This window comes from Vespula pensylvanica, chromosome 9 (genome assembly GCF_014466175.1).
Source record: "Vespula pensylvanica isolate Volc-1 chromosome 9, ASM1446617v1, whole genome shotgun sequence".
NCBI lineage: Eukaryota > Metazoa > Arthropoda > Insecta > Hymenoptera > Vespidae > Vespula > Vespula pensylvanica.
The window spans coordinates 7,588,595-7,616,116 of NC_057693.1; the positions used below are offsets into that span (position 1 = coordinate 7,588,595).

General features: G+C 32.5%; 1 protein-coding gene across 6 annotated transcripts in view; it reads left to right on the top strand.

Annotated features, from left to right (window-relative positions):
* Positions 1-5,578: 5,578 nt before the first annotated feature.
* The window catches only part of LOC122631543 (ras GTPase-activating protein raskol), a 105,158-nt gene continuing 83,214 nt past the window's right edge, over positions 5,579-27,522 (top strand). For 3 of the 6 annotated variants that reach the window (XM_043817347.1, XM_043817348.1, XM_043817350.1), the window contains exons 1-4: positions 5,580-5,917; positions 15,113-15,225; positions 20,829-20,870; positions 25,262-25,448. In XM_043817347.1, coding sequence (XP_043673282.1) covers positions 5,638-5,917; positions 15,113-15,225; positions 20,829-20,870; positions 25,262-25,448 — 622 coding nt within the window. In that variant the 5' untranslated portion in view covers positions 5,580-5,637. Of the gene's footprint in view, positions 5,918-15,112; positions 15,226-20,828; positions 20,871-25,261; positions 25,449-27,522 lie in introns of all 6 variants that reach the window. The other 3 variants (XM_043817344.1, XM_043817346.1, XM_043817351.1) reach the window with 2 other exon arrangements.

Genomic DNA, 27,522 nt, shown 5'->3' on the forward strand with positions numbered 1-27,522 from the left:
AGGACGATCTGTTTCTCTATCTCTCTGTCTGTCTGTCTGTCTGTCTGTCTGTCTATCTGTGTGTCTGTCTGTCTGTCTGTCTCTCTCTGTATTTCTCTCTTTCTCTTTAAATCTGTATCTTTCTCATTCTCTTCCTCTCTTTTACCTTAAGTTGCACTATAAGTCGTTCTCTCAACGAGATATTCCCGATCAATTTGATATATATATATATATATATATATTATTTTTGCTTTTTTTATCCGTTTAAATCGTTACGAATTATAATAATTAGAAGAGTAATTGGAGGAACTGTTGGAGATAAAATTGTTGGAAATTAGACGTCGATTATGTAGATCGTATTAATCGCTTTAAAAAAATATATCCATATCGATGTATTTGAAGTCTCCAAGGGATATTTAAAGAAGAGCGATTAAAATTAATTATACGATGTGTGTGTATATATATACGTGTATATGCGCGTGTCTGTATGTGTATTTTCATATCTTCGATATATGCGTGGGAAAAGGGGAAGTGCGAAAATTTTCAGACGATTTTAATTAATCGATTACCAATTTTTTCCATACTTTTACAGGGTTTTTCTTTTTTTTTTTTTTTCATCTTTTTCTTTCTTCCTTCTATTCTCCCTATTAAACTAGAAGCCTCCAACGAAATTCTTTTTTTTTTTTTTTCCCAATCAGGAAAAGAAGCCGAACCAGCCGATTAAGAAAAAAGAAAAAAAGAAAGAAAACAAATTGCGAAACAAAGAAAAAAAGAACGATCGATCGATCGATCGATCGTTTTAAACTCGTCCGAGAGAGAATTTTTCTGTTTAATAATTTATCATCGAACAGCGTAAATCGTGGATAGTTATATGCGTATGTATTTACAAATGAAATATTAACGAAGAAAATAATCGTTAGAAATACATACATACATACATACATACATACATACATACATACATACATATACAAGTATCAATGTTATAGATAAGTGTAAACAAAAAGTTAAGATAATCTTTCCTGTTAGCAAGTCCTTGGAGAGATTTGTTATCAATATCCATTCCTGAACACCTGGTATCCTTATTACCCTTGGCGAATTCCCAGGCGTCTTTCATCCGATGTTTACGAGGGACCGCAGTTTCTTCTTAAGTAGTAGGTACTTACTTTGGATCTTTCCTCTCTCTAACTCTCTCACTCTCTCTTTCTCGTTCGTTCGTTCATTCTTTCTTTCTCTTTCTTTCTTCACTGTGATGGCTGTCTTAGAAATAGGTAGGTTTTCTTATGGTAATAATCGGAACAGAAAATGTTCAATTTCATTTCTCTCTTTGGTTTTCATCTATATATGTGTGTGTGTGTATGTGTTCGTATATATATATATATATATATATATATATATATATATATTTATATTGGAACCATTAACATATTTAGAAGTTAGAAAAATGTATAATATAATTTTTTCTTTTTTTTTTTTTCTTTTTGCAACGGATATATAACTCCTTAATGTTATTCTTGAATACATAAGTAGAGTTAAAATATTTGTTATTCAGCAAACGGTTGTCTTTTTCTTTTTTTTTTTTTTTTTCTTTTTCCTTCGATGGGGAGGACGTATTTTTTTCTTCCTCTACTTTGTTTCTTTCTTTTTATCGAATCGATAGTTATCTTTCCATTTTGATGGCCATCGAGAAAAGAGAGAGAAAGAAGGAGCGAGTAGAAAACGTGAAATAAAAAGAAAGAGAGAAAGAGTGAGAGGCAACGAATTCCAGTCTATAGTCACGAAACGATTACACGTTCGCCAGCCACCAACATCGAAGTTCGATGCGAACGACCTCTCTCTGCGGGTCCTTTTCCATCTCTTCCTTCTTTGCCGTTCTCCAGATATCTTTCTCGTCTTTCTCTTACTCGTAAAGACGTTCCTGAGATATATACATACATACAAACATACATATATATATATATATATATACACGCACGATTCTATACACATTTATACTTGTACACGCATTTATATTTGTTCATCTGTTACATACATTCCTATATATAAGTGTCTGTGCGTATATACACACACATATATATATATTTATATATAGGTATATATTTATATGTAGGAATATATATATATATATATATATATGTAAGTATGAGATACACGTAACGTTTCCTTAGGTATATTCGCAAAACCAGTTCACGTGCTGTAATCTTCAGAACGTGATCCCATGGAGTGTGATCTTGATCTTCGCACGCGTATAGGATAGACACGGTATTACCTAGCACTCTTTCAAGAGTGCTAGTCTCTTATAACGCCGCACAAGTTGCATCACACCGTGCACCGTAATTGGGTTAATCACATCTTGAAAGTCTATCCATCTATCCGAAGTCGAAGAGATCAAAATTTAATATCTGCCATGATCGTTAAGTACTTTTAATATTGTCTACATCGTTAATCAGCGACGATTAATTGGAATATGAATATTATTGGAATACGTTATTGGATCGTTATTTTATATTTGGGTTAAAAATGTGAGAATTATATATGCATTTCGGAGATATCAAAATGAAGAATTTTCTATGATCGTTAATGATTTTTAATATTATATATGTCGTTAATAGCGACGATTAATTAGACCGAATATTAATTGCTCGTTACACTATAATCAAGCTGAATCATAACTACCACAATTGGGTTAACCGCGTGAGAATTATTTATGCAGCCGACGAGATCAACATTTAGAATATTCCAAGATCGTTAATGACCTTTAATATTATATACATCGTTAATTTGCGACGATTATTCAGACCGTAAATTAGTTGATCGTTATTCTGTAGTCAAGCTTAATCATACCTACCGTAATTGGGTTAATCACTTGAAAATTATTTATCCGATCGAAGAGATCAAAAGTGCCGATAAGATCGTTTTACGTCTTTTACAATTAATTAGATTAAACATTGTTCTATCAAATTTCACCGCAGATATCGTAATTGAATTAATCGTGAATACCATGTAATATGTAATAGACAAATTAAGAAATACCTCCAATTAGTTATCGGTACGATTTTATTATCAGATTAATTTTTATTCTCGATAGTATCGTTTAATGTTGCATAAATTAGATGGACAAATAAATAGATAGATATTAACGATCTCTCTACGTTATTCCTAATCACGTTGAGAATGATTTAACGAGAAAAGTAGCAATATCGTTTAGATGTTGTTGGTGGAGGATCGTTGCTAAGGTCAAGGGTTTCTTCTTCGTCGTGTCCGCACGAGGTACGGATAACGAACGGCCAATTAATTACAGGCGAGCTTAATTAAGGACGGCTCTTTGAGTTTCACACAAGATAGATCCATTTACATGATTGCGCCATTAAGTGTCCAAGCTCGCTTTGTTCCACCTGCCTTTAAACGAGTTACATTTTATCTATCTATCTATCTATCTATTTCTTCTCTTTCTGTTTCTCTCCTATCACTCTTTCTCTCTCTCTCTCTCTCTCTTTCTTTCTTCTTTATCCGATTTCAAAATCGGATGGTTGACTATCGACACGTAAGAAGTTACTTTCTAATGTCATATAATATTCACTTATGCGATTTTACTTTCTAGTACAGTGTTAAAAATGTTATTGGTCAACTTGTAACATTTTTTTTGATCGTATTAGACGTAACACCATATTAACATTTATAATTATATAGATGTATGTGTGTATGCGTGTGTCTATATATATATATATATATATATATATATATATATATATATATATACACACACAATGTATTATCGTAGATGTAGTAATATTTTTTAAACAGACTTGTTAAATTACAATAAATTATTACAAATGGAAATTAAAATAAAAGTTAATTGAGAATAAAACGACAATAATAATAATAATAATAATAATAATAATAATAATAATAATAACAACAATAAAATAAAAAACAAATTAACAGCGCGTGCAATAAAAATGAGAATAAATGTAGCGACAAATGAATTCTCTCTCTCTCTCTCTCTCTCTCTCTAGTCATGAAGAGCGAAGTCAACCTTTCGAGAATTTCCATTAAAAGCAGAGAGTTAAAAGTCACTAGGAAGCTATCGTGTTCCGCAACGACGAAGCTAGCGCGGTTTATCGAAACAATGCGCGGCTCTGTTAGTAGAACGAACGATCGAACGAACGAACGAGGGAACGAACGTTGGTGTTGGCTAGTTTAGGAAGTTCGTTAATTAAAATCCCTAATTGAAAGTGCACCCTGGTTTCGTACCGAGACCGGTACGGGAACAACGTTATCTCATTCCCCTTTACATACGGTTGGGAATATCTCGCATAAAACGAACCTTAACATGCATTTTTCTTTTCTCTTTTCGTTTTCTATCATCTTTTCTTCATTTTTCTTTTTTTCCTTTCTCCCTTTTCTCGTTTTCTTTTTTCTTTTCATCTTTTTTTTATTGGTATCGTTATTGTTATTGTTTCTGTTTTTTTTTTTTCTTTTTTCGAACGCAATCCACGACGATATGTATTTACGTATTTTACCTGTTCTCTCTATTTCTTTTTCCTAGTTAACTTTCTGGCCTTAGGCATCGGCAATCGGTATTTTAGTCTAATAATAGATGTGTCTGCGTACGTACGCGCACGCGCGTGCGTGCGTATGTATGTATGTTCATTCGTTTGTGTGCGCGGCAACGTGGATGTTTCTTATCGAGTGTTACTATTGAGAAATGGAAAAAGAACAGAACTTCGAAAAGAAATAAAATGTTTTAATAAATAATCATCGTCTTCTTCGTCGTCGTCGTCGTCGTCGTCGTCGTTATCATTTAGATACGATTTTTGAAATATCGTACGAATCGATAAAAGAGAAGATGGCTGAAATTTATTCGAAGTTTCGTTCAATAACAAGTGTTCGTGTGTGACGAAGTGTTGCTTTTGAAAAAGACAAAAACGGAAGAGAAACTTTGGAAAGAATAATATGATTTAATGAGACAATCAATGGATGACAATCACGGATCGACGCCTTAACGATTTGATATATCGTACGAATCGATAGGAAAAGAAACGGAAGGGGAAGAAAAAAGATAACGAATGAGATGTCCGAAGCTTAATTCAATAACAGATATACGTACGTGTGCCGAGTATTACTCTTGAACAAGAAAAAGAAAAAGAAAAAGAAAAAGAAAAAGAAAAAAAAAACACGGAATCGTAAAAAGAAAACTAAAAGAAAAATTCTGGGAGGAGTAAAATGATGTAATAACAATTCATCGATCGTATCGACACCGTGCAAATTCGATGAAAAAAGAAATAAATCGACCAAACTAATCAAACAAACATGGCTGAAAAATCGAGAAGAAAACGTAAATGGAATTAATGAGAAAGGAAGAAAAGAGATAGAAAAGAAAGAAGAAAAGAGGAAGAAGAAGAAAAACGAACGAAAAAAATTAAAACAAAAAGTTATGTGAACGTAACGAGATATCGATTAAGAAGAGGAGTAACAAAGAGGGTAATCCTCTCTCTTCGCGTCGTAGTTTCTGTAAACGAAATAATAAAAAAAAAAATTAAATAAAAAACAAGAAAAATAAGAAAAAAGAGAAACAAGGAAATAAGAAGAAAGGAAAAAGAAAAAAAAAAAAAGAAAATTCGAAATTTTTCGAATATATTTCGAAGAGAGTACGAGATGGCGCTGACGCCGAGGCGTCGCAGAGGCGCCGGCGAAAAGCTGTCGGATGAAATCGGTAGCAACGAGGAGTTGTCCGGAGGTGGAGGTGGAGGTGGAGGTGGAGGTGGAGGTGGTAGCGGAGGCGGAGGTGGAGCAGAGACTTTGAGCGATTCCTGCGGCGAGAGCGACATGGAGGGCCTCGACCTTTCTCTCTTCGAGCCACAGGTCGACGCTGCTTCCTGGTGCGACTCGCGTATTCATGCTGGCATGCTTCATATTCTCCTCCATTATTGTGCTGGTAAGCTTTAAGCTTTTTTTTTTTCTCTCTTTTTTTTTCTTTCTCTCTCTCTCTCTCTCTCTCTCTCTCTCTCTCTCTCTCTCTGTTTCTCTATCACTCTCGTTCGCTCTCTTTTTTTAGCGATTATAAATTTCATACTTTATATATATATATATATGTATGTATATATATTTATTATCGCTATATAGCTATTTTTAATTTTATAAACATTCCTCGAATATACTTTTATTAGATTTTTATTTTTAATTATATATATACATACGTACATTTGTATCTTTCTCTCTTTCTCCATCTTTTTCTTGCTCTCTTTCCACACGGTGGATGTGTCGAAAGGAAAGTACAGGTAAAAAAAGAAAAGTCGTGTGAAACTTAATTCGCAAAAAATATAAAAGTTTTGTTAAATTAACGCGGACCATACCAAAAAGAAAAAGAAAAAGAATTTAAAATTTTAAATATATGGAAATGTGCGTTCACCGAAAACATTTTACTTTAGAAAAAAAGGTAGAGGTGGGAAAGGAAAGGAGGAAAATAATTCATCGTGTTCAGAAAAATGTTTCTTTAAAAAAAAAAAAAAAAAATTAGACGCGAAGTTTTTCGCGAAGTCATTATTATGCGTCTTTTCAATACGATTTCAGATGTTATATATTATGGCGTTTATTACAATGATCGTCAATGATCCTCACTTTCTTTTTCTTTTCTTTTCTTTTTTTTTTTTCCCTCTCTCTTTTACAAACCTCGTTAGTCAATTGAACGAATAATTCAACAGGAAAATTCCGCTTTATTTAATTTTACAAATTTTATAATTGTACCGAAAGAATAGCTCTTTTAGATATTTGATATCGCTCTAATAATTACTATCCGAATAAAAATGTAAAATGCGCAATTTTGGTGAAATTCGAATAAAAATATAAAATATGTGATTTTCTCTACGATTCGAATGAAAACGTGAAATACATTTTCATTTTTTGAACGAGTTTAATGTCTCTTGGATATCTATAATAAAAAAGAGAAAAAGAGAAGGAATATACGGAGGATCGATAAATTTTATTTCACTGTTATTGTGTATTGTTATTGTCGCGTTGTTTATTATTAATATTATTATTGTATTATATGTTGAGAAAAAAAGACAGAAAGAGAAACAGAGAGAGAGAGAGAGAGAGAGAGAGACAACGACACAGGACGATCGGCATTAACATACAATGGCGACTCTGCTACGGCTCGGCGTATTCTTTGCTCGAAGGACGTCCTCCTGTCGTCCTCGTGATTTATTTCTTTGGATTTTGGCATTGCAACTCTTAACTCGTAGGAAGATGTGCGGGTTAAAAATTATCATCGAAGAAAATCGCGCACGCGCGCGTGTGCTCCTGACAGAGGGGGGGAGAGAGAGAGAGAGAGAGAGAAATAGATATATAACCCATCGCAAGTAAAAAAAATCATATTTATTTATCATATAACAAATTATATAATATATCGTATATAAATTTATACAAATTTATTTGATATTATTTATTAATTATTTCGTAGAATAAATGATCGATAGATAGAAATATTTTGATATTTTGGTATATACGATACATATGATTAAGCGTTTGCGATCGTTTTTGGATTGTATAGTTTATATCACGTATTTTTACTTACGTATATTTACTACACGTATATTTTATTATAAATACTGATTATTTATTTAAAATAGTTATTAATGGTTTAGAATTATTGATTGAATAAATAGCGGCTGCAAAAGAAAATTATTTGTATAGTGTTATATAAAATTTAGGAAGGAAATAGATCGATAAATAGATAGATAGATAGAGAGAAGAGAGAGAGAGAGAGAGAGAGAGATGGAATGGAAAAAGATAGGATCTTTTTTTATCCTTCGTTTCTCTTCGTTTTTTCTTTTTGCTTTTTCTTTTTAATTGGAACGTGTCCGATCGCTCAAATCGTATCAAATATTTATAAAGGACCAACGTAAATAGACGATCAGATTTTTTTCTACGATTCGTTGCTTACGTCATAATACTTTTATTTCTTATCAATATATGTATATGTATGTATACATGGACGAGTGAGTTTTGGTATTGCGTTCGTCAATAAGCAACGTAAGGTATTTTCAGTATTTTACGTATACATGCATAAAAAATAATTAATAAAAAAAAAAAAAAAGAAATAAATAAATAAAAGTAAAAAAAAAACGACTACTATTAATTAGCACGAATTCTCACATATTTGTCGATGCAAACGATACAGTGTAGTAGAATTATGTTTTTTGGCATTTTGCATATAGCATAATAGTATACGATATAATATAATATGTAAGATCGTTCGATAAAAAAATATTGGCCATGTTTATCTTAGATATAATTATTCGTAATAATAGACATTACGCGAGTTCGATATTTATCGGCCTATCTGATAAATAACTTCATTGATTTCTGATAAATAATTCACATAAAATTCTTTTTTCTTTTTTTTTTTGTTTTTTTTTTAGAAAATAGAGAAAGAGAAATTGAAGAAGAATTTCAATTGGAATTTGAATTTAACTATTTTCAATGGACATACATAGGTACATATATACATACGTATATATGTACATGATAGTAGGTTCGAATAGAGATCGATCTCTCGCTTCGATGTAGGTAAACGAGTCACGTTACATCTTTCTCTCTCTCTCTCTATCTCTATCTATCTATCTTTCTTTCCTTCTCTCTCGTCCTCCTTTCTCAATCCATTACTCTCTTTCGTATTGCTTTGGCGTTACGCGTAAACGGCTTGGTTTCTTTCACGACTCTACTCGACTCGGCTCGACTCGACTCGACTCGACTCGACTTGACTCGAATCGAATCGAGTCGAGTCGAATCGAATCGAATCGAATCGAATCGAATCGAATCGAATAGGACGTCGTTAGAATCTAACTGGAATGTTAGCAACGGTACTCGCGTTCCCCAACTAATTCTTCGTCTTATTTACGATTTCGAGCTAACAAACGATATATAACTGCACGTTTTAATACGATCATATTGAAACAGATCAGTAGTTGGTTAATTAAGTATGTATATATATATATATATATTCATTCAGGCGAATAATCGATCGATCGGTCGATCTATAATATATCGTATTTTATCTTCGATTTCCTGGAAAGTATGTTTCCTCCAACATGTGAAACTCTTTATCTCTGCGAATAGATATAAAAAATCATCTTTGTACAACTCGGAACAAAATGCTTTTTGCATGAGATAATACTTATTACGATAATAACTTTTATAATGTTTACTCGAACAAGTAGTTCGATCTGTTCGTGTGTGCGTTTTATTATTATTTTTATTATTATTATCTTTTTTATTGTCATCATTTAATTTTATTATTACTTTTCTATTTTCTTCCCTTCTTTTCCAAAACGAAACGAAGAAAGAAAGAAGAGAAATTCGTTCTTTATATCGCTATAAAGATATTTCACAGAGATTATTTATCTACTACGAATGTGGAAGATAATTAATTGAATCAGCTTCGATCTTATCTGCGGATGATTAATTTTTTTCTTCGTAATCATTTCTATTTCATTCAAAACGTATTAATTCTCATTCGTTATCGGAAAATGGATCAAACGTGGGACGTGAGTATTTTTCTTTTTTTCTCCCTATTCTTTCTTCTTTTCTCTTTATCACGATGAAAAGGAAGAGAAAAGAAATAAAGAAGTAAAAGGAAAGAAATCGTTCAGAATTATAAATCGTTCGGATTTTTTTGAAGAAGGAAAATAATCGATCTCACATTTTCTTTTCCTTTTTTTTTTTTATTACACGCGAATTAGTGGTTACTTAATAATAGAAGATTCGCGTTATACGATCTCTTTCTTGGGTCGAATCGTTCGAGAACTCGGCGTATACTTATAAATCGATCCACGGTTCGTCGACTGTAGATAAATATTATCACGAGGTTCTCTGACCCATCTGGCTTCGCTCTTTGCGATCGTATTTTTGGATATCTCCATGGATGCCATTAATGACAATCTCACGTCTCGCTTCTCTCTCTCTCTCTCTCTCTCTCTCTCTCTTACTCATTTCTTCCGTTTTTCTTTCTCTTTTCTTTTTCCTTTCTCTCTCTCTCTCTTTTTTTTTTATTCTTATCCACGAATATCCTGTTAGTCCAGGATCTAACAATATACACTCGTTTAAAAGCACCGACCTACATTTTCAATTTCGTACTATTCTCGGTAAGAGCACGGTTAAGAGTTAATTACGAAAGAAAGAAATAGAACGAGAGAGAGAGAGAGAGAGAGAGAGAGAGAGAGAGAGAGAGAGAGAGAGAGAGAGAGGTCATAGCTAATTTATGTCTTTTTATCATCAATCTAAAAGCACGATCGTGATATATTATTATTTATTTATTTATTTTGTTTCTTTCTCTCTTATTGAATATTACCATCTAATTTCATATTCATCTTCATCTATCTAATTGGAAACAAAACCTATTCGAAGATCTTTCAAGTAGGTGTGTAAAATAATTATTCATTTGTTGTTATATGAATCATATATTTAGTGTATTAGTTATAAACTTATTTGACTTTTTATAAATCGTCTTTATGAATTATAACATATATCGTACTTGTCTAATTTTTTTTTCTTTTCCTTTCTTTTCTTTCTTTCTTTTTTTTTTTTTTTTTGTAGACTAGATAAAAGAGATTATAACTTTTACAATAGATCTTAATTATATTTTTGTAAATAAAGAATACATAGATAATTTATTGTTTCGATTTTTTTTAATGTATGAAATAATATGATCTCGTTTGTTTTTTCTTTTTTTCATTTTTTAAAGAAATCTATAAAACGTTTTGAGGACTTGTTAAAACATTTTCTTCGTACGTACGAACGTACCAATGTATTTAGATTTTGACGTGGTCACGATTTAGATGATTCGAACGGAAGAGTAATTCCAATCTAGCTCCATTGTTTTGATTTCGATCAGAGAGAAAAGTCGCATTGTCCTCGGCAATTTATTTTGCGTAGGTATCTTCGTTGTAGATGCAAGCTGTGCAAGCTTCTTTTTTAATGGAAATGTCAAATGCAGTCGAATACATAGGTCACTTTTAGTCACGGCAAAAGTGCTGAGTCTTTTTTTATTTCGTCTTCTCTTCTCTCCTTTAATTTTATTTTAGTTTATCTTCCACAATGCTTTTTTTTTATATATATATATATTATTTATTATTTATTTAATGAATTCTTTTCTTTAAAAATCTTTGGAAATCCTTTAGAAATTTTTAATTTTTTTTTTTTTTTAATCGATAATAATAATTTTGAGAAGATAAATTTTCTATTGATCGACGATTTACCGTTTCTATAAGATATTAGATCAAGATTTAGAGAATGTTTAAAAAGAGAAGATGGAATAAAGAGAGAGAGAGAGAGAGAGAGAGATAGAGAGAGAGAGAGAGAGAGAGAGAGAGAGAGAGAGAGAGAAAGGGAGAGGGATTAATTATTCGAAACGAACGTCGTCGTCCGATGAAACTTCATTAAAATCCGGAAATTGTTTTCCCGTTAGCGTACAGTTTACTCGAGATTTCGACGAGACGAGATTTACTAACCAGCCTTTTCAAATACGTTCACTAATGCTCCTCTCTCATGATTTATTGCAATTTACTATAGACATATTATGTCATGCATGAATATATTTCAATCATGAGATATAAGAATCTTTATTATTTATAATATACATAATTTATTTATTACTACTTAGTTCCATAGAAAAATGATACAAACATAAAACAATTTTTTCATGATTCATTGCAATTAATATTTTCATCGTAATTTTTTTTAGAACCATTTACATCTACACACACACACACACATGTAATTTATTTATATTACGTGGTACATATTGCTCTTTCTTATGAATCAATTGCAATTCACTCTAAACATATGTCATACTTGAAAATATTAAAATCACGTTCGAAAGTACCTTTAAGTATATACCAAGATATATAATTTATCTACTATGTAGTAATACGATAATAAAGAAAATAAAAAAGAACAACAATAACCAACGACCAACGACAACAACAACAACAACAACAACAACAACAACAAGAACATATGATAAACTTAATACATTTTCTATCGTCTGAATTTCTCTGTAATAATTTTCTCCGAGTCCTCTCATTGTAGTCTCTCGACCGTGAACTATGAAGCAAACTTTTCACAAGACTATTACGATCCGCGAAGCGAAGTGATTTGATATCGAATCGGCTGTGAAAGATGGTGAAAAGGGTAGGGTATGGAGAGGGTATAGGAGGGGTAGGGAGAAGATTGGAGGGAAAAGAAGAAGAAGAAAAAGAAGAAGAAATGACGGAGGAGAAAGAAAGATCCTTTCAGAAGCAGATAGACACCTTTGTGCGAAGCTCCAAAGACTTTCCGTCGAACGTTAGAAAGAAAGAAAGAAAGAAAGAAAGAGAGAGATAGATAGATAGATAGATAAATAGAGAGAGAGAGAGAGAGAGAGAGAGAGAAAGAAGCAACGAGGATCTTTTCAATAGCACGAGAACCAACCACCGTGGCTGATCAACGCAAAACGTTAAGAGTTCATAAACTTCTTCCGGCCAGTCGATAATTGATTCGACGAACTTTTCAAATGAGAATTGTACACGCTATCTTTATCTTTCTTTTTTTTTTCTTTTTTTCTTTTTCCATTTTTCTTCTTTTTCTTTTTTCCCCCCTCCAGTTTTTTCTCTCCTCGTTAACGATCGTAGTACGCGTGACCTTATTTTTGATTTCTGTTTCTTTTTTTTTTTTTCCTCGTTTAGAGTATACAATAGAAAATATATTAGATATTTTATGAGTAAATATGGAATAATATAAACGTAATTGTTGAAATAGGAGAGATATGTAAGAATGTAAGGATCAAGCATCGTCATCAATTTTGTTATTATGAAATTTTAGCGAGAAAGTTACTTGTAATGTTGTCTTTTTTTATTTTTTTCTTCTTCTGAATTGACGCGAAATTTTAAAAGTTTGCAAGGACTTCTTCTTTTTTCCTCTCTCGTTAAACTATTAATGCTTGATTAGAATATTGTTTCTTTTTTAAATTTGTAAAAAAGTATGGATTATAGTTATGCAGTTATTATTAAGTAATTATTAATAATAGAAATCATGAAGAAATAATTGTAGATAATTTGTTATTTTCTATTACGAAATCCTTCATCTTTTTCCAACACGTTATCTTAACGTCGTTAGAGGAAAAACGAATAGAAAAAAAAAAAAAGAAAAAAAAAAGAATCAATCACGAAAAACAAAAATATCAAGGTATAAGTCGAGCGATTCGAGATGAATTCAATTTAATTTTAATTAAACTTGACTATTCTCGACTTGACTTTAATTTATCAATTCAAATCGAAATCCGTATAATCCTTTAAAACGAATAATACAATTTCATTATATATTAAAATAAATTCAACGATAATCCGATCGTATAATCTCGTTCAGTTATTACAACACCTGTCGTTTGACAATCAAATTTCAAATTGCATGAATAAATATCAAATTAGAAATTTTAATTCGAGCAAATTCATTGACCGACGCGTTGATCGTGGGTGAATGAGCGACGTTGGTGCTGGAGTAGAGAAAAAAGAGACAGACAGACAGAGAGAGAGAGAGAGAGACAGACAGAAAAGAAACGTTGTATAAAAAAAAAAAAAAGAAAAGAAAAGAAAAAAGAAGAGAAAAAAAAAGCAATGAGATGAAATACTTGTTACATGAATAAAGATATCGGTGTTTTAGCGGAGGCACGTGCTTTAGGGTGTACATCGCGCATATTAATTAACAAAAAGCGAAAGAGGGAGGAATGAAGTAGTACGACGTACAATGACGTAGTTTTTCTTCCGTAAAGAATCAAAAAAAAAAAAAAAAAAAGAAAGAAAAGTAGAGTAAGACTAGGAGAGAGAAAAAGAGAGAAAGAAGAATGGAAAGAAGAGTGGTACGTGAATAAGAAAGAAAGAGATAGAGATAGAGATAGAGATAGAAATAGAGATAGAGATAGAGAACGGTGGACGATGGAGACAAGGGTCGTGAAAGAACAAGTCCGAGATAAGATCACCGGTAATGAACTAGCTTGGTCCAGCATGCGTCTAATGAGGACCGCAGAAATAATCTTGCCTTGAGATAGAAACACGCGCGACTCGCCTCTCGTTCGCGGTTAAATATCTTTTTTTTTTCTTTTTTTCTTTCCTTTTTTTGTTCTTTTTCGTGTGTTTTATTTTCTCTTTTTTTTTCTATCTTCTCTCTTTCTCTCTCTCTCTCTCTCTCTCTCTTTCTCTCTGTCTCTCTTTTATTCAAGGAGGAGGATGACTCTTCGTGGTCTCTTCTTAAGAACGAAAGATGCTCGAGGACCTCTCACCTGTTCTAGTTGGTCACTCATTCACTCATTCTCTTTCTCTTTTTCTCTCTCCCTCTTTCTCTTTGACATGCACATACACATATTCACACACTCATACTTCTTTCTCTTGTCTCGCTTTTCATTCATACGTGTTACTTTTAATTGTTATTTAAAAGAAAGGGAAGAGAAATAAAAGGATTCTTAGTGGACTTTCTCGATATATCGTATAATGGATTCGTATTTTATTTCTTTATTTTTTTTTCTATGGACTCGTTAGGGATAATGAACTTGTTTCGTTTTTTAAATATTACCTGGATAAAACAACTACGTCTGGATAACGAAAGAAACTTTTCTTGTAGATCAAATCGTGATCGATAACTTTGATCGATCTGACTTCTCCCGATTTCTCTAGAAATTTTCAAACATATAATTTCTTTGGTAGATAGATCTCTTATTTGTACTTTGTTTCGATAAGAATATCCGACGTTTCAAAATTTCCCTATGGAATTTCAATGGTCACATTTTTATTACGGTAATTTTATTATTACAAAAAATATATACGAAGATAAATATCGCGTCGGATTTATTAATATCGATCGATGAAATTAAATTTTAGATTTGAAATTGATAATTAAAAATATTTCAAATTTTCATGGAATTTCTTTAATAGGAAGGGAGACGAGGGTTGGTTGGTTGGTTGGTTGGTTGGTTGGTTGGTTGGTTGGTTAAAGGAGAAATTTCAAATCTAGAATTTTTAGGGATATTACTGAAAAATGTAAGTGAGGATAGAAAAGAAAGATTTGTAAAAGGATGTTCTTCTTTTTTTGTTCTGATGCTCAGAGGCCGAGTGCTGTGCCGGAGAATCCGCAGGCGAGGCATGTTGGGAACCTTGTTATTGCGTGCTCCTGCAGGACGAACAGACCCTCACAGCTTACAGGAGCGAGGACATGGCGGTGAGTAGATTTCACCCTACTAAAAGCCTTTCCAATTCTCTCGGATTATCCTGCGGCTTTTTACGGTACTTTTGCATATATGTATATATGTATATATGTATGTATATGTATGTGTATGTATATATCTTACATATGTACATACACATGATACTACGGTATAATATGGACACCTTTTAAACAAGGATTACTCTCCCTGTTACATTCAATAATATAATAACTCTATAATAGTTCAAAAAAAAAAAAAAATTATCTATCATTTCTTTGCTCAAATTTTGCATCGATCGACGACTATCGCAAAATTATAATAAACGAAACATTAGGATGATCTTATTTTTCCATCGATTATATTCACGATTTGTTTAATATTTCCTTTTTCTTTTCCTTCTTCTTTTTTATCAATCTCTGTAAAGAACAAATCACACACATTTTGAATCCTCAAATATTTTTAAAGATAAAAGCGAAGCATGTGTAAATTAAATCTGTATACATTACAAACTAGTATATTTCTTCTTCTTCTTCTTCTTCTTCTTCCTTTTCTCTTTTTCTTTTTCTTTTTCTACGAAAATTTTTACAAAAATAAATCATACATTGAGTCATGTCTATATGTATGTATAAACTTGAAAACATACATATGGTACAGTGATAATTCTAGTCAGACAAGTTGGAGTATTTGTAGTCTGTGTAGTTACAGCCAGTGTTTGGTCAGACCAACTTCGTCAAGGTAGATAGATAGATAGAGAGAGACAGAGAAATAGAAAGAGAGAGAGAGAGAGATCTTTTCTTATTATTATATTTATGTCTCCGTGTCGTAAAGAACATCGAGTCAAGGAGAGTGGTACATCGAGGTACGATTAGAGTAGAGAAGATTTGACTTGGATCTAGCCGTCGGGTAACAGTAATCTTCATCACCTGTCTACCCTCACCCTCTTTTCAAGTCCTCTCATCTAACCACTCGCATCTCTTCTTACAGTGGCCGTGCCTTGTTATTACTCTATCAAGATCAGCGCGCACCTTCTTTTATCTTCTTCTTCTTCTTCTTCTTCTTCTTCTTCTTCTTCCTCCTCCTCCTGTTCTTTTACTCTTTCTTTCTTTCTTTCTTTCTTTCTTTCTTTCTCTCTTTCTTTCTCTCTTCTCCTTTCTCTTAGAAAATACGTCATTTCTCGTCTCTATGTAATCGCATTCGAGAAAGGGAGATTCAAAAATCTGTACTTCGTGTGTCTTCAACGTAATCTTACTTCAAAGATACAAGGTGCAATGATCAATTTGCTTTTGAGCTTGATTTCTTTTCTTTTTTTACATTTTGTTTATCTTTATTTTTTCTTTTTTTTTTGGGGGGGGGGACGGGGAATCTTTCTCAAATTAACAAACAAACAAGATTTTTGACGTGAATATTTCCGTTTGAATTTTCTTTAATATCGTGTAACTTCGTAATATTATCTCCGTCTTTCCTTCTTTTTTCTCGCCATTAAGTAATTTTAAAGAGAATTTATTACGACTATCCAATTGAGATTAATGGTTGGATTTTGTATGCGTAATAATAAAAAAAAAAAAAAAAGAAAAATGAAAGAAAGAAATCTCAGTTATTGCGCATAATTAATTAATTGAGCAATGAAATAATTTTTCTTTTTATTTTCTTATTTGTTTGTTTTTTTCTTCTTTTTAATTTATCGATTTATCAATGAAGAACACTTTCACGATCACCAGCTGATACAGATAATATTTCACGTCGGATAAATTGGATAAGAAAATATTTTATTTTTATTTTATCCTCTTCTTTTGTACAATCGATAATAAGCTTATTGAAAAGAGTAAAACTTTTAGTCATTATTAATTTGTATCATCCGAGTAGGTAGACTCTCGATATAACTCATTTCCTGAGAATCTCTCCGAACTAGTAGTAGTAGGATGGTTAAAGCCAGACGTTTGTCGGCCAATTTTAAGGGTAGAATTCCCTAGGTCTAGCAAGGAGAGAGTAGGCTAGACTACTCGATACGCACGAGTGAACTTGATCCCCCTAACGATAAATTATGCACGTTGGGTATCTAGATAGAGAGAGGGCAAGAAATATATCTATACCCTTTGTGTCTTCCACCCCTTGATAATAGCAGCCTTCCCCGTTTTCGATTCGTTCTAGATGGTGGTTCTTCCATCCTTAGCTTCCTTATCGACCGATCCATATTGCTTTTCACTTTGAAAAACGTTTCGAAGTTATCATTTGATACGAGTAATATTACAATGCATCTATCTATCTTAAATAGAACCTTTTTATTTTTATAATTTATACGTTCGATCGTTCTTCAATCGATTTCATTAATTATTCGAGAGAAATACAAAATTTATTTACACGCGACGGATAAGTAAATTTTCGATACAGTTCTTTCTCCTTTCTTTTTCTTTTCTTTCTTTTTTTTTTTCTAATTTGCGATAAATAAAAAAATAAAAATAAAAAGAAAGATCGATTAATCGATTAATAATCCATTTCTCAAGAAACTTCAGTTACCTCAGCGTTAATCTTTTCTTTATCTTTTCCTTACTTCCGAGGTAGTAAAAATAAATACACGAATTTTCAAATTCACGATTTTTTACTTGTTCATTTTTTTTTTTTTTTGGAATCTTCGTTGGAACGAATTATGAAATCTTTTTTAATCATCTTATTCGTGTCGTTTCATTTCGTTCGAAAGGAAAGAAAAAAAAAAAAAAAGAGGAAAAAATATCTGTTAAGACGAATTCGATCGGAGTTCCATCCACGTTGAAAAGATTTCATCGTGAAGAGGAAGGTCCTTTCCTTTTCTCGTATATTTTTTTTTTCCTTCTTTTTTCAGAATTTTTTTTCTTCCTACCTTCGTCTCTCTTGCCACCATCTCTCCCATTCGACTATCTAGAATAAGAAGCGAGTTTAGAGGGTTAGAGGTGTGAAACGCATTTTTCGTTACGCGTACGCATGAAAGGGAAGAGAGAAGTTCTTTAGGGTTCGACATTGATCCGAACAACTTGGATATGAAATCCTTTTGAGGAAAGGATCCTCGCAGTATCATCCCCAATGTAAGAAATCCTAAGAGACTTTTGCACTAGCAAAGGATCTCTATCTTTCATTTTATCTTTTCACTACTCTGCCATATAAATCGGCTCTGCCTCTTCTTTTCGTATACTCTTCAACTCTTTTCCCTCGTGAGAAGATTTCTCTGTCTTTCTTTCTCTCTCTCTGTCTCTCTTACTCTATATATAGATTCATTTTTTCATAGAAAGTAGAAATAGTCCCTGAAGAACAGACACTCGATGAAATTCGTAGAAATATTTTTGATCATGACGAAAATGTTATTTCTTTTTCGTTACGAACGTGTAAGGATAGGGAATGGGTGGAACTCGTGAGAATAATAGTTGTATTAATGTATATTATTAATGTAAATTATTCTTCATGTATATGAAATAAAGGATAATTTCAAAAGTTTAAAAAAAAGAGAAGGAATATAATAATATGAAAACTTATATATGAAAAAATATATGAACATTATAATAAATAATATATATATTTAGAAATATGTATATATAATGTAGAAAAATAATATGTGTGTGTGTGTGTGTGTGTGTGTGTGTGTGTGTGTGTAGAAAAAAAATGACGTACAGAATACTGTAACTCGTACGATTATAAAAAAAAAAAAAAAAATATTGCAGTTACTCTCTAATTCTCGAAATAGATAGAGCTCGAACGTAGATGGATGATTCAAATCAACGAGGAAGAAATTTCGTAGATTTTTTTCTTTCTCTTTTCTCATCTTTTTTTCTTTCACTTTTTTTTTCTTCTTCATGTTGCTGCTGCTTCTTCTTCTTCTTCTTCTTCCTCCTCTTTTTCTTCTTAAAACTCGATCGTGAGTTCTCACGGTGCCGTCTGTACGCTTTCAACGGAAAGAAGATAGTCGTCGATAAAAAGAAAAGATTTATGAATGGAGTCGTAAGTAATCGTTAGTCAAGATAAATCTTTCCCGAACGATTTCTCTCTTCTCATTGGTTTAGAGTTAGATCGAAAGTTAAAAATATCTGACTTTATCGATACTCTCGGTGTATCTTCTTTTTCTTTTCTTATTTTCCTTTTTTCTTTTTTTTTTTTTTTTTTTTTTTTTTATCTACGTTCGAGTAAAAGGAACGAACGAAGCAAAAGAAACGAATAATAATAGAAAAAAAAACGTAATAACAAAATCATATACAGAAGTATAATAATAAAAATAAAAATAAAAAAAAAGGTCAAGAGATACGAAACAGAAAAAAAAAAAAGAAATAATATGGAAATAAAAATAATAGAAAGGTATCCTCTGGATAGTAGTCAGTGGGTCTCGAGAAAGTTGTACAGAAAGTTTTCTACTTGTTTATGAGAGAGGGACAGAGAGAGAGAGAGAGAGAGAGAAGATATAGGAGAAGAGAGAGAGAAAGAGAGAGAAGGAGAGAGAGAGAAATGAGATTTGTTGTATCCATGCAACACCTAGTTAAACACTTCCACGTAGAGAAACAGAGATAGAGAACAGAGAGAGAAAGAGAGAGAGAGAGAGACAGAGAGAGGGAGAGAGATGAGTGCTCGCCCGCAAGTTAGGGGAAGGAAAGCAGCATAATTAATCGCACGATGACGCACGTAATTAATGTCTCTCGCTCGCAGCTAAATTAATCGGCCGCCCTTGAAGAGGTCCCACTCGTAATATCGTCGTTTCTCTCGTAGCTCGAGTACTCGTATAAATTTTTCATACTAGCTCGAACGGTTTGTCTTAATCGTGATTATTAATCGCGTTAACTCAACGGAGGTGTCTCCGTTAAGTACCTTCGAATAAGGGACGTTTCTTCTTTTTTCTTTTCTTCTTTTCCATCAATTATTTTCTTGTAATTTCTTTTTCCTTTATTTTTTAAAACTTTGACTTTTAATTGTTTATCTATATGCGCGTGCGCGCGTGTGTAGGATGTATTTAAAGCAGAAATTTTTATCGAATGAAAATGTTCGTTCAGGTTTATTTTATTTAAAAAACAAAAAAAAAAGAAAGAAAGAAAGAAAGAAAGAAAGAAAAAGCGATGTAATAGTTTTTATTAATAAATATAATTGATATATTTTATCGTGAGTGATAACAAATAACGAAGTATTATCTATTGACTTTATTTTTGTTGAATTCTAATTTTTGTTTGACTATTTTATATATATATATATACACACACACACACACACACACACACTCGAAATTTATAAATTCAATCAATTTCGAACGAAACAATCCAGTAGAATGAAATAGAATAATAAATATAATGATGAAACGATATAACGTGCGTGTGTTTATTTATTCGACTATTCGACCTTAACGAACGATACAATCGAATTTTCCATCAGCGTTCAACAGGTCGTCCAATCGATAATGGACAAATGCGAGTATATTTAAACGACTTTTTCATTTTGTTGCAAATTTTGTTGGGTTTTAGTTTCGAGTTGATCATTTTTCTTCTTCTTCTTCTTTCTTTCTTTTTTTTTTTTTGTTTATTTTTTTCTCTCTCTTTTTTCTCTCTTCTCTTTTTTCGATAACAATCCTCGTTTAATCGTCGGTAGTAATCCCAATTGTATCTTTCCTTGGACGCAGCTCTTTGCCGGGACCGCCTGCATGTTCAAGTCTCAGAACAAGGTTTGTCTACAAAAAAAAATTTCCTCTCAAATTCTTCTCAATTGATTTCATTCTTTTTTTCTGTTTTTTTTTTTTTTTTTCTTTTTCAATCGCATAAACTTTCCCGTTTATAGTGTTTTCTTTGGTGTTTTGATGTATATGTGTATTTGAAAATGCATTTCTTGAAGAAGAAAAGGAAACGGAGAGAAGAAAGAAGAGAAAAAGAAACAAAATCCAAAATTTTTTTTTCCAAAATCCAAATAACTTCTTTATCGTTTACGAAATAACGCAAATGATATTTTATCGATATAACGATTGTATTTTATTCTTATCTGAATAAAACGAAGAAGAACGAACGTATTTATTTGACGATAAAAAGTTTTTTCTTTTGTACATTAAAAAAGAAAAAAAAAGAAAAAAAAAAAGAAAAAAAAAACAGTTAAATATCAAAGTTTCGCAATTTTTGAAGTTGATTATATTTTAACGAAAACAAAATTTTTATTTTTTCTTCTACTTTTTCTCTTTCATTTTTCTCGACCACGTTTCAAAAAAAAAAAAAAAAAAAGAAAAAAGAAAAAAAAATACCAGTCAGAAACATGCAAATTGCTGTTGCTGCTGTCGCCGATGCTGACATTGTAGCAAGTGGCACACGTTGTCGTCATTTCTTCGACCTCTCATGACCTTATCGCTTATCCTCGAGTCAGCAAACTCATGAAAAGAGGATCTCCTCTTCTCGTTCTTATTTTCCTGAAATCCTCGAAACCTCTTATACGCTTTCTCTCCACGTATACGCGTTAGTTGTATCATTTAATGCAATCTCATCGTTCATCTAATCGTCATCGAACTCTCTCTCTCTCTCTCTCTCTCTCTCTCTCTCTCTCTCTCTCTCTCTCTCTTTCTCTCTGTTTCTACACGCACATATATATATAGAATTATATATATATATATATATATATATATATTATCTATATATGCTATAATTATATTATATATATAAATATAAATATAAATATATATATAGAAAGGTATATATATTTCTTTTATATATATATGTAAAAGATATATATATATTTATATTTATATATATATATATATAATATATATATGAGAGAGAGATAAAAAGACACACACACACACATATAGAAAGAGATAGAGATAAATATATATATATATATTTATCCATCCCTTTCTATCTCTATTTCTCATTCCCATCTTAAAACATCATTCCATTGCGCCTGATAAGCTTCTACCCTTCTTGCATCGATCTGGCACACTTCTTCGTTTTTCCTTGCACGTAGTCTCTTTATTTGTGCCCTTCAGCAAAGGTTCGCTCCCTTCGTCGTCCTTTTCTTCATCCTCTTGTTCTTCTTCCTCTTCTTCTTCTTCTTCTTCTTCTTCCTCATCTTCTTCCTCTTCATCTTCTTCCTCTTGATCTTCTTTATCTTCATCGTAGCTGTTAGACATTTTTCATGCGGGGCACGAATCACGTTCGAAGGGTTTCTACCTTTGATGATAAAGGACGGAAAAAGTTCAGGAGTTTAGGGGTGTTACGGAATGGATCTTTTTTTTTTCTCTCTTTTTTTCTTCTTTTCTCTTCTTTTCTTTCCTTTCTTTCTTTGTGTTCAACAAAAAGGGAAGTAGAAGAAAATTGATTAAGGATTTATGAGTATATAGAGGAAGAGATAAAATAATAGTATTATTTTTCAAGCTTCAATTTTCTTTCTTTCTTTCTTTCTTTTATATATATATATATATATATATATATATATATATCAATTTTTGTATATATACAAAAAAAAATTGTCACAACGGGACTGACGCATTAGAATTTTTTTAATTACCTTTGACACGAAGTTAGCTTCCGTGAAGAATATTTTATATCTTTTATTCTACGTACACGTAGATTCCTGAAAACGAATTCTTATAAAAACGAATATCTTGAATTAGTTTTTCCTTCTTTCTTATATTTTTGTTTATTTTCTTTAAATTAAAGAAAAAAAAAAAGATTACGAGCTCAACAAAAAATCCTCATAAAAATCCATATATATATATATATATATACATCAATAATTCTTTTGCGTGTGACTAAATGAGAAAGAAAAGAAAAGAAAGAAAAAAAGTAGGAACTAAACTATCGTAAGAATAACAAATATTATAATCGTATTAAATAGAATGGAGAAACGACGACGACAGAACGCGAATAAAGCGTGATCAACTTATTGGTTCGAGTTGGCCTATAAAACTTTAGCACTTGTCTCCTGGAATTCGTTGGTTGCAATGATCATGCTAATATACGTTACGTTCCATAGAGAAAACGAGGTCAGAATGTTGTTTCGACTTTGGTTAGAACATTGTCCATGTCTACTATCTGTTTTGTCTGTCTGTGTGTATGCCTATTTCATGTATATATGTAAGTGTATGTATGTATATAGATATGTAAATGTGTGTACATGTGGACAGAGGAAAGATGGTACATACTAATTGGTAACTGCTGCACTAACACCATCATCGTTATTACCACCCTCCACTACCATCACCACCATCACTATATTACTATCTTATAGTTGTCGTCTTCATCGTCTTCGTTGTCATTGTCGTCGTCGGTACTTCAAGCACGTTTTCACGTGTGCGTGTTCCTGCAATTTGACTCGTTCTTGTTCGCGACTAGTCGCTAATCACAGCCTAATGAGTTAACTACGAGTTACGGTCCTTGCTTGTTCATCTGTGGTCGATCGTCACGGTCATTAGAAGCTTAGAGTCCGAAAAGTTGTCCGTAGCGTTTCGTTTGAACTTTCGGCGAAATCTAGAGATCGTTTGGTCGCATTTCTTCTCTTCCTTTTCTTCCGTTTCTCTTTCTTTTTTCTTTCTTCTTTTTCACGCGTCAAGTCGCGAACTCCCGTTCGACATCTGTATTAAATGTTCATGAACGACGTTCAAACGACGTTCAAAAAGAACTTTGGGATCGGATGTGAGATCATGTTTTTAAAGTTTTTTCTTTTTAAACATTACGTTATTTAACACGTACATGTATGTTAAAAAAAAAAAAAAAATAAAAAGAAAGAACAATAGATTTTTATATTCTACTATAACAGTTTCTAATGATGATAACGTTTGAATGAACGTTGGCAGCTAATGATTTTCTAGAAATTAAATTGATTAAAACGAGCCGGTTTGTATGATAAATCGTGGAATTATTTAACCGTGAAAATTCCCAATGAAATTTCATCGTTACGTTTAACGAACGGTGTTAACTAGTTGCGAATGTTGTTATTAATAAAATAAAAAATAGAAGAATAGAGAGAGAGAGAGAGAGAGAGAGAGAGAGAGAGAGAATGGGAAGAAGGGAGAGACAGAGGGAGAGTAAAATTTGATGCGTGGAGATTTGGGATGATAAACGAATATCACATATAGAACTGATACTGCCGGTATGCTGTTATATTGAAATAGGATAGTCGTCATCGTCGTCATCGTTGTCCTTGTCACGCTGCGAACTCGCAAAATGCCATGATCAGAGAAGCGTTATTATCAACGCGATATTTCCATCTATAATGCAGAATATCTGTCTCTCTGTCTCTCTGTCTCTCTCTCTCTCTCTCTCTCTCTCTCTCTCTCTCTCTCTCCATCTCTATCTGTAATTATCTATCTCTCTTTTATACACGTAAATGCATTCATTCAGTCTATCGTATATATATGTATATAATTATTAGATTACTGTGCGGAAAGCGTTCCATTAAAATTTATAGGAAACAAATTGAAATGAATAATTTCGTTTGTTAGAGAGATAGATAGATGGATAGAGAGAGAGAGAGAGAGAGAGAGAGAGAGAGAGAGAGAGAGAGAGAGAGAGAGAGAGAGGTGGGTTGAATGGGAGCGAAAGGATGGAAAAAAAATGGTAAAAGATGGTAAAATTTGTTCTTCCTTTGAATTTTACGCGACACTATGCGTTCTCCGTACAACGAGCTCTAATTAGTGACGTCATCAAGTCATCAGGTCAATCTACGGTATTTTAAGATAAACCGCCAGACACGCTCCAGTCGTTGCTCGGCTTCTTGCACGTCTCTTTATGCGGACAACGCTCTCCTTTTTCTTTATCCTTCTCTCTCTCTCTCTCTCTCTCTCTCTCTCTCTCTCTCTCTCTCTCTCTCTCTCTCTCTTTCTCTTTCTCTCTCGTGCGCGCGCGTAAACGATCCTTTGGATCTGGTTCGATATTCGATCAAAGATGGACGTGATTCGATATTACGTGAGTGTCAGCAACTTTGTATATTTTTTTCGAACGATCATTAATTGCACTTTAAAGACGCAAAAAAACATGATCAAATTTGTGATTTTTTATTTATTATTACTATTATTATTCATTATTTATCATCATTATTATTAGTATTCGTTTTATTTTGCTTCGTATTTTTTTTTAGTTGGGAGACGCAATGTTCGTGGAATTACCACGAGTACGGTTGGACGGTGGCGCACGTGCATTCCGGCAACATTGGGGTTACGAATCACGACCTTTGGCACCACCACCCCCATTAATAGAAGAAGATGAAGCAGCTGTCGAGCCAGAAACTGTCAGCCTCCGGGAAGCCAACACCGCATCTCCGATAGGTGAGAGAGTCCTTGTTGATTTATCTATCACGTCGAAAACGATCTATAGTGTGATAGTTGTGTCATCGTTTGTCGGTAAAATAGATCACTTTTTATCCTATTTTTATTTCTTAAACTTCATACTTTCGTTCGAAAACTTTATTACATTATTGGTATTAAGTCCGAATGTTATTTTTTCTTTCACCGGTTAGAATTCTTCAGACAATGTCTTCTTTTTTTGTTTAATAGATTCAGTCGATAACAGATCGACGGTATCTCAAACTTACCGACGAACGTTAACAGATATCTATTTAACCGACTCGATAGAAGTAATCTACTTTATCGATAATTTTTCTCCACGACTTCCAAGACTTCTAATAATGTTATTTAAAATATCACGTTAATAAGACATGCCGTTTTTAATATTTTTCATTTAAACAAATGATTTATTATTAATAAAATTTCGTTGAATTTAATCTAACGCGATTAAATGTGAGATATAAGTGTTTAAAATAGATCGGTTTTACGTTTACGAAATTGGTTCCAGGGGATTAAACAAATTTTTAAATATCAGGTCGATTATTCGAAAAACAATTTGACAAAGGGTTAATACAAAACTACATTGACGTTGTCACGAATTAAACTTTGAGAGCCGTTATCCATAAGACTCCTGATACGATCATCGCTCGAGCATTGTCTGAAGCACCGGATATGCCCTCACCGGAAGAACCATCCTAGTCCGAAGCATCTGAACCACGTACGATTATTCGATGTCCCTCTCCTCTCTTCCATCCTCTTGTCCTCCTTCTCTCTTTCTCATCAACGAGAGCTCTTTGTCGCCTCAGTGATCTCTTGGGTGCGTCCGTACGCTCTCAGGGCACGCATGAATGCACGTACGTTTCTATTCATGTATATAATACTAAATGCAATGCTCTCTCTTTCTCTCTCTCTTTTTCTATAAATACGCGCGTGTGTGTGTATGTGTGTGTAGTTAATACGAATCTTAGTGAATTCGTCACCGTCACGTTTTATGGCTTTTAAAAAAAATCGTGTGAATTGCTCTATAGAATTCATTAGAATAACTTCCGCCATTTTGGATCCTTTTTTCTTCTTCTTCTTTTTTCCTCTTTTCTCTCTCTCTCTTTTTTTCCGTTTGCTATATGACCTGACTAATTTAAAATGTTGTAATTATTTAATGTGATAATTTTAATGAAATTGATTAACATCTAAGTGAACGTTTGTTAATTACATTTTGTGAGAAATAACGTGCGAATTGTTTCATGGAATTGGTTAGAATGCATTCCGCCATTTTGGATTCCATTTCATTCTTTCTTTCTTTTTTACTCCATAAGCCGACTGACTGATTTAAAAATGTAATTATTTGAATAATAGAGAGGATCGTTTCAATCAGATTGATTAATATCTATGTGAACCTTTGTTAATTACATTTCGTAATAAGAAGACGGTGAGGGAGAAGGATAAGGGATAATAGTAGAAAGGGAGAAAGAGAGAAACGAGGAAAAAAAAATTTCTCAAACTAATCCCGTACTTTCGAAAGTTTCGTCTTACGGAAATTCGTCCGGTACCAAACGAGCTAACACCGTTAAGTAGCAAGAAGCGTGATTAAGTGCCGTAGTTGCGAATTAAACTGCATGGTGTACGTCGTTTACGTATACCAATGGTATATATATATAGCTTGTAATATATATTTTCGAACGTTGATACGTATAATATATGTACGTAAGTGTAAATACGTGATACCGTTCTATTACATACTCGTCGTAAAGCATTTACGAACGAGAAAACGTCGCGTTGAATCGTTTAAAAATCATCAACAGGGAAAAAAGTAGAGAAAAAGAATATATATGCGTGTGTGTATGTGTATAAAAAGAGAAGGAAAGAAGCGGGAAATTTAAAACGATGGTAATAATCACGTGATCATCGTACTGCAATTATCGTAAGCACTTGTTCATCGGATTGGTCTTTTGTTAGGCGATGATTAAACGCGATAATTGAAATAATAAACGATCGTATTCTAATGCTAGTCTAGTACAAATATTGGATTGGTCAATACGTAATTTAGAAATTTCTTTTA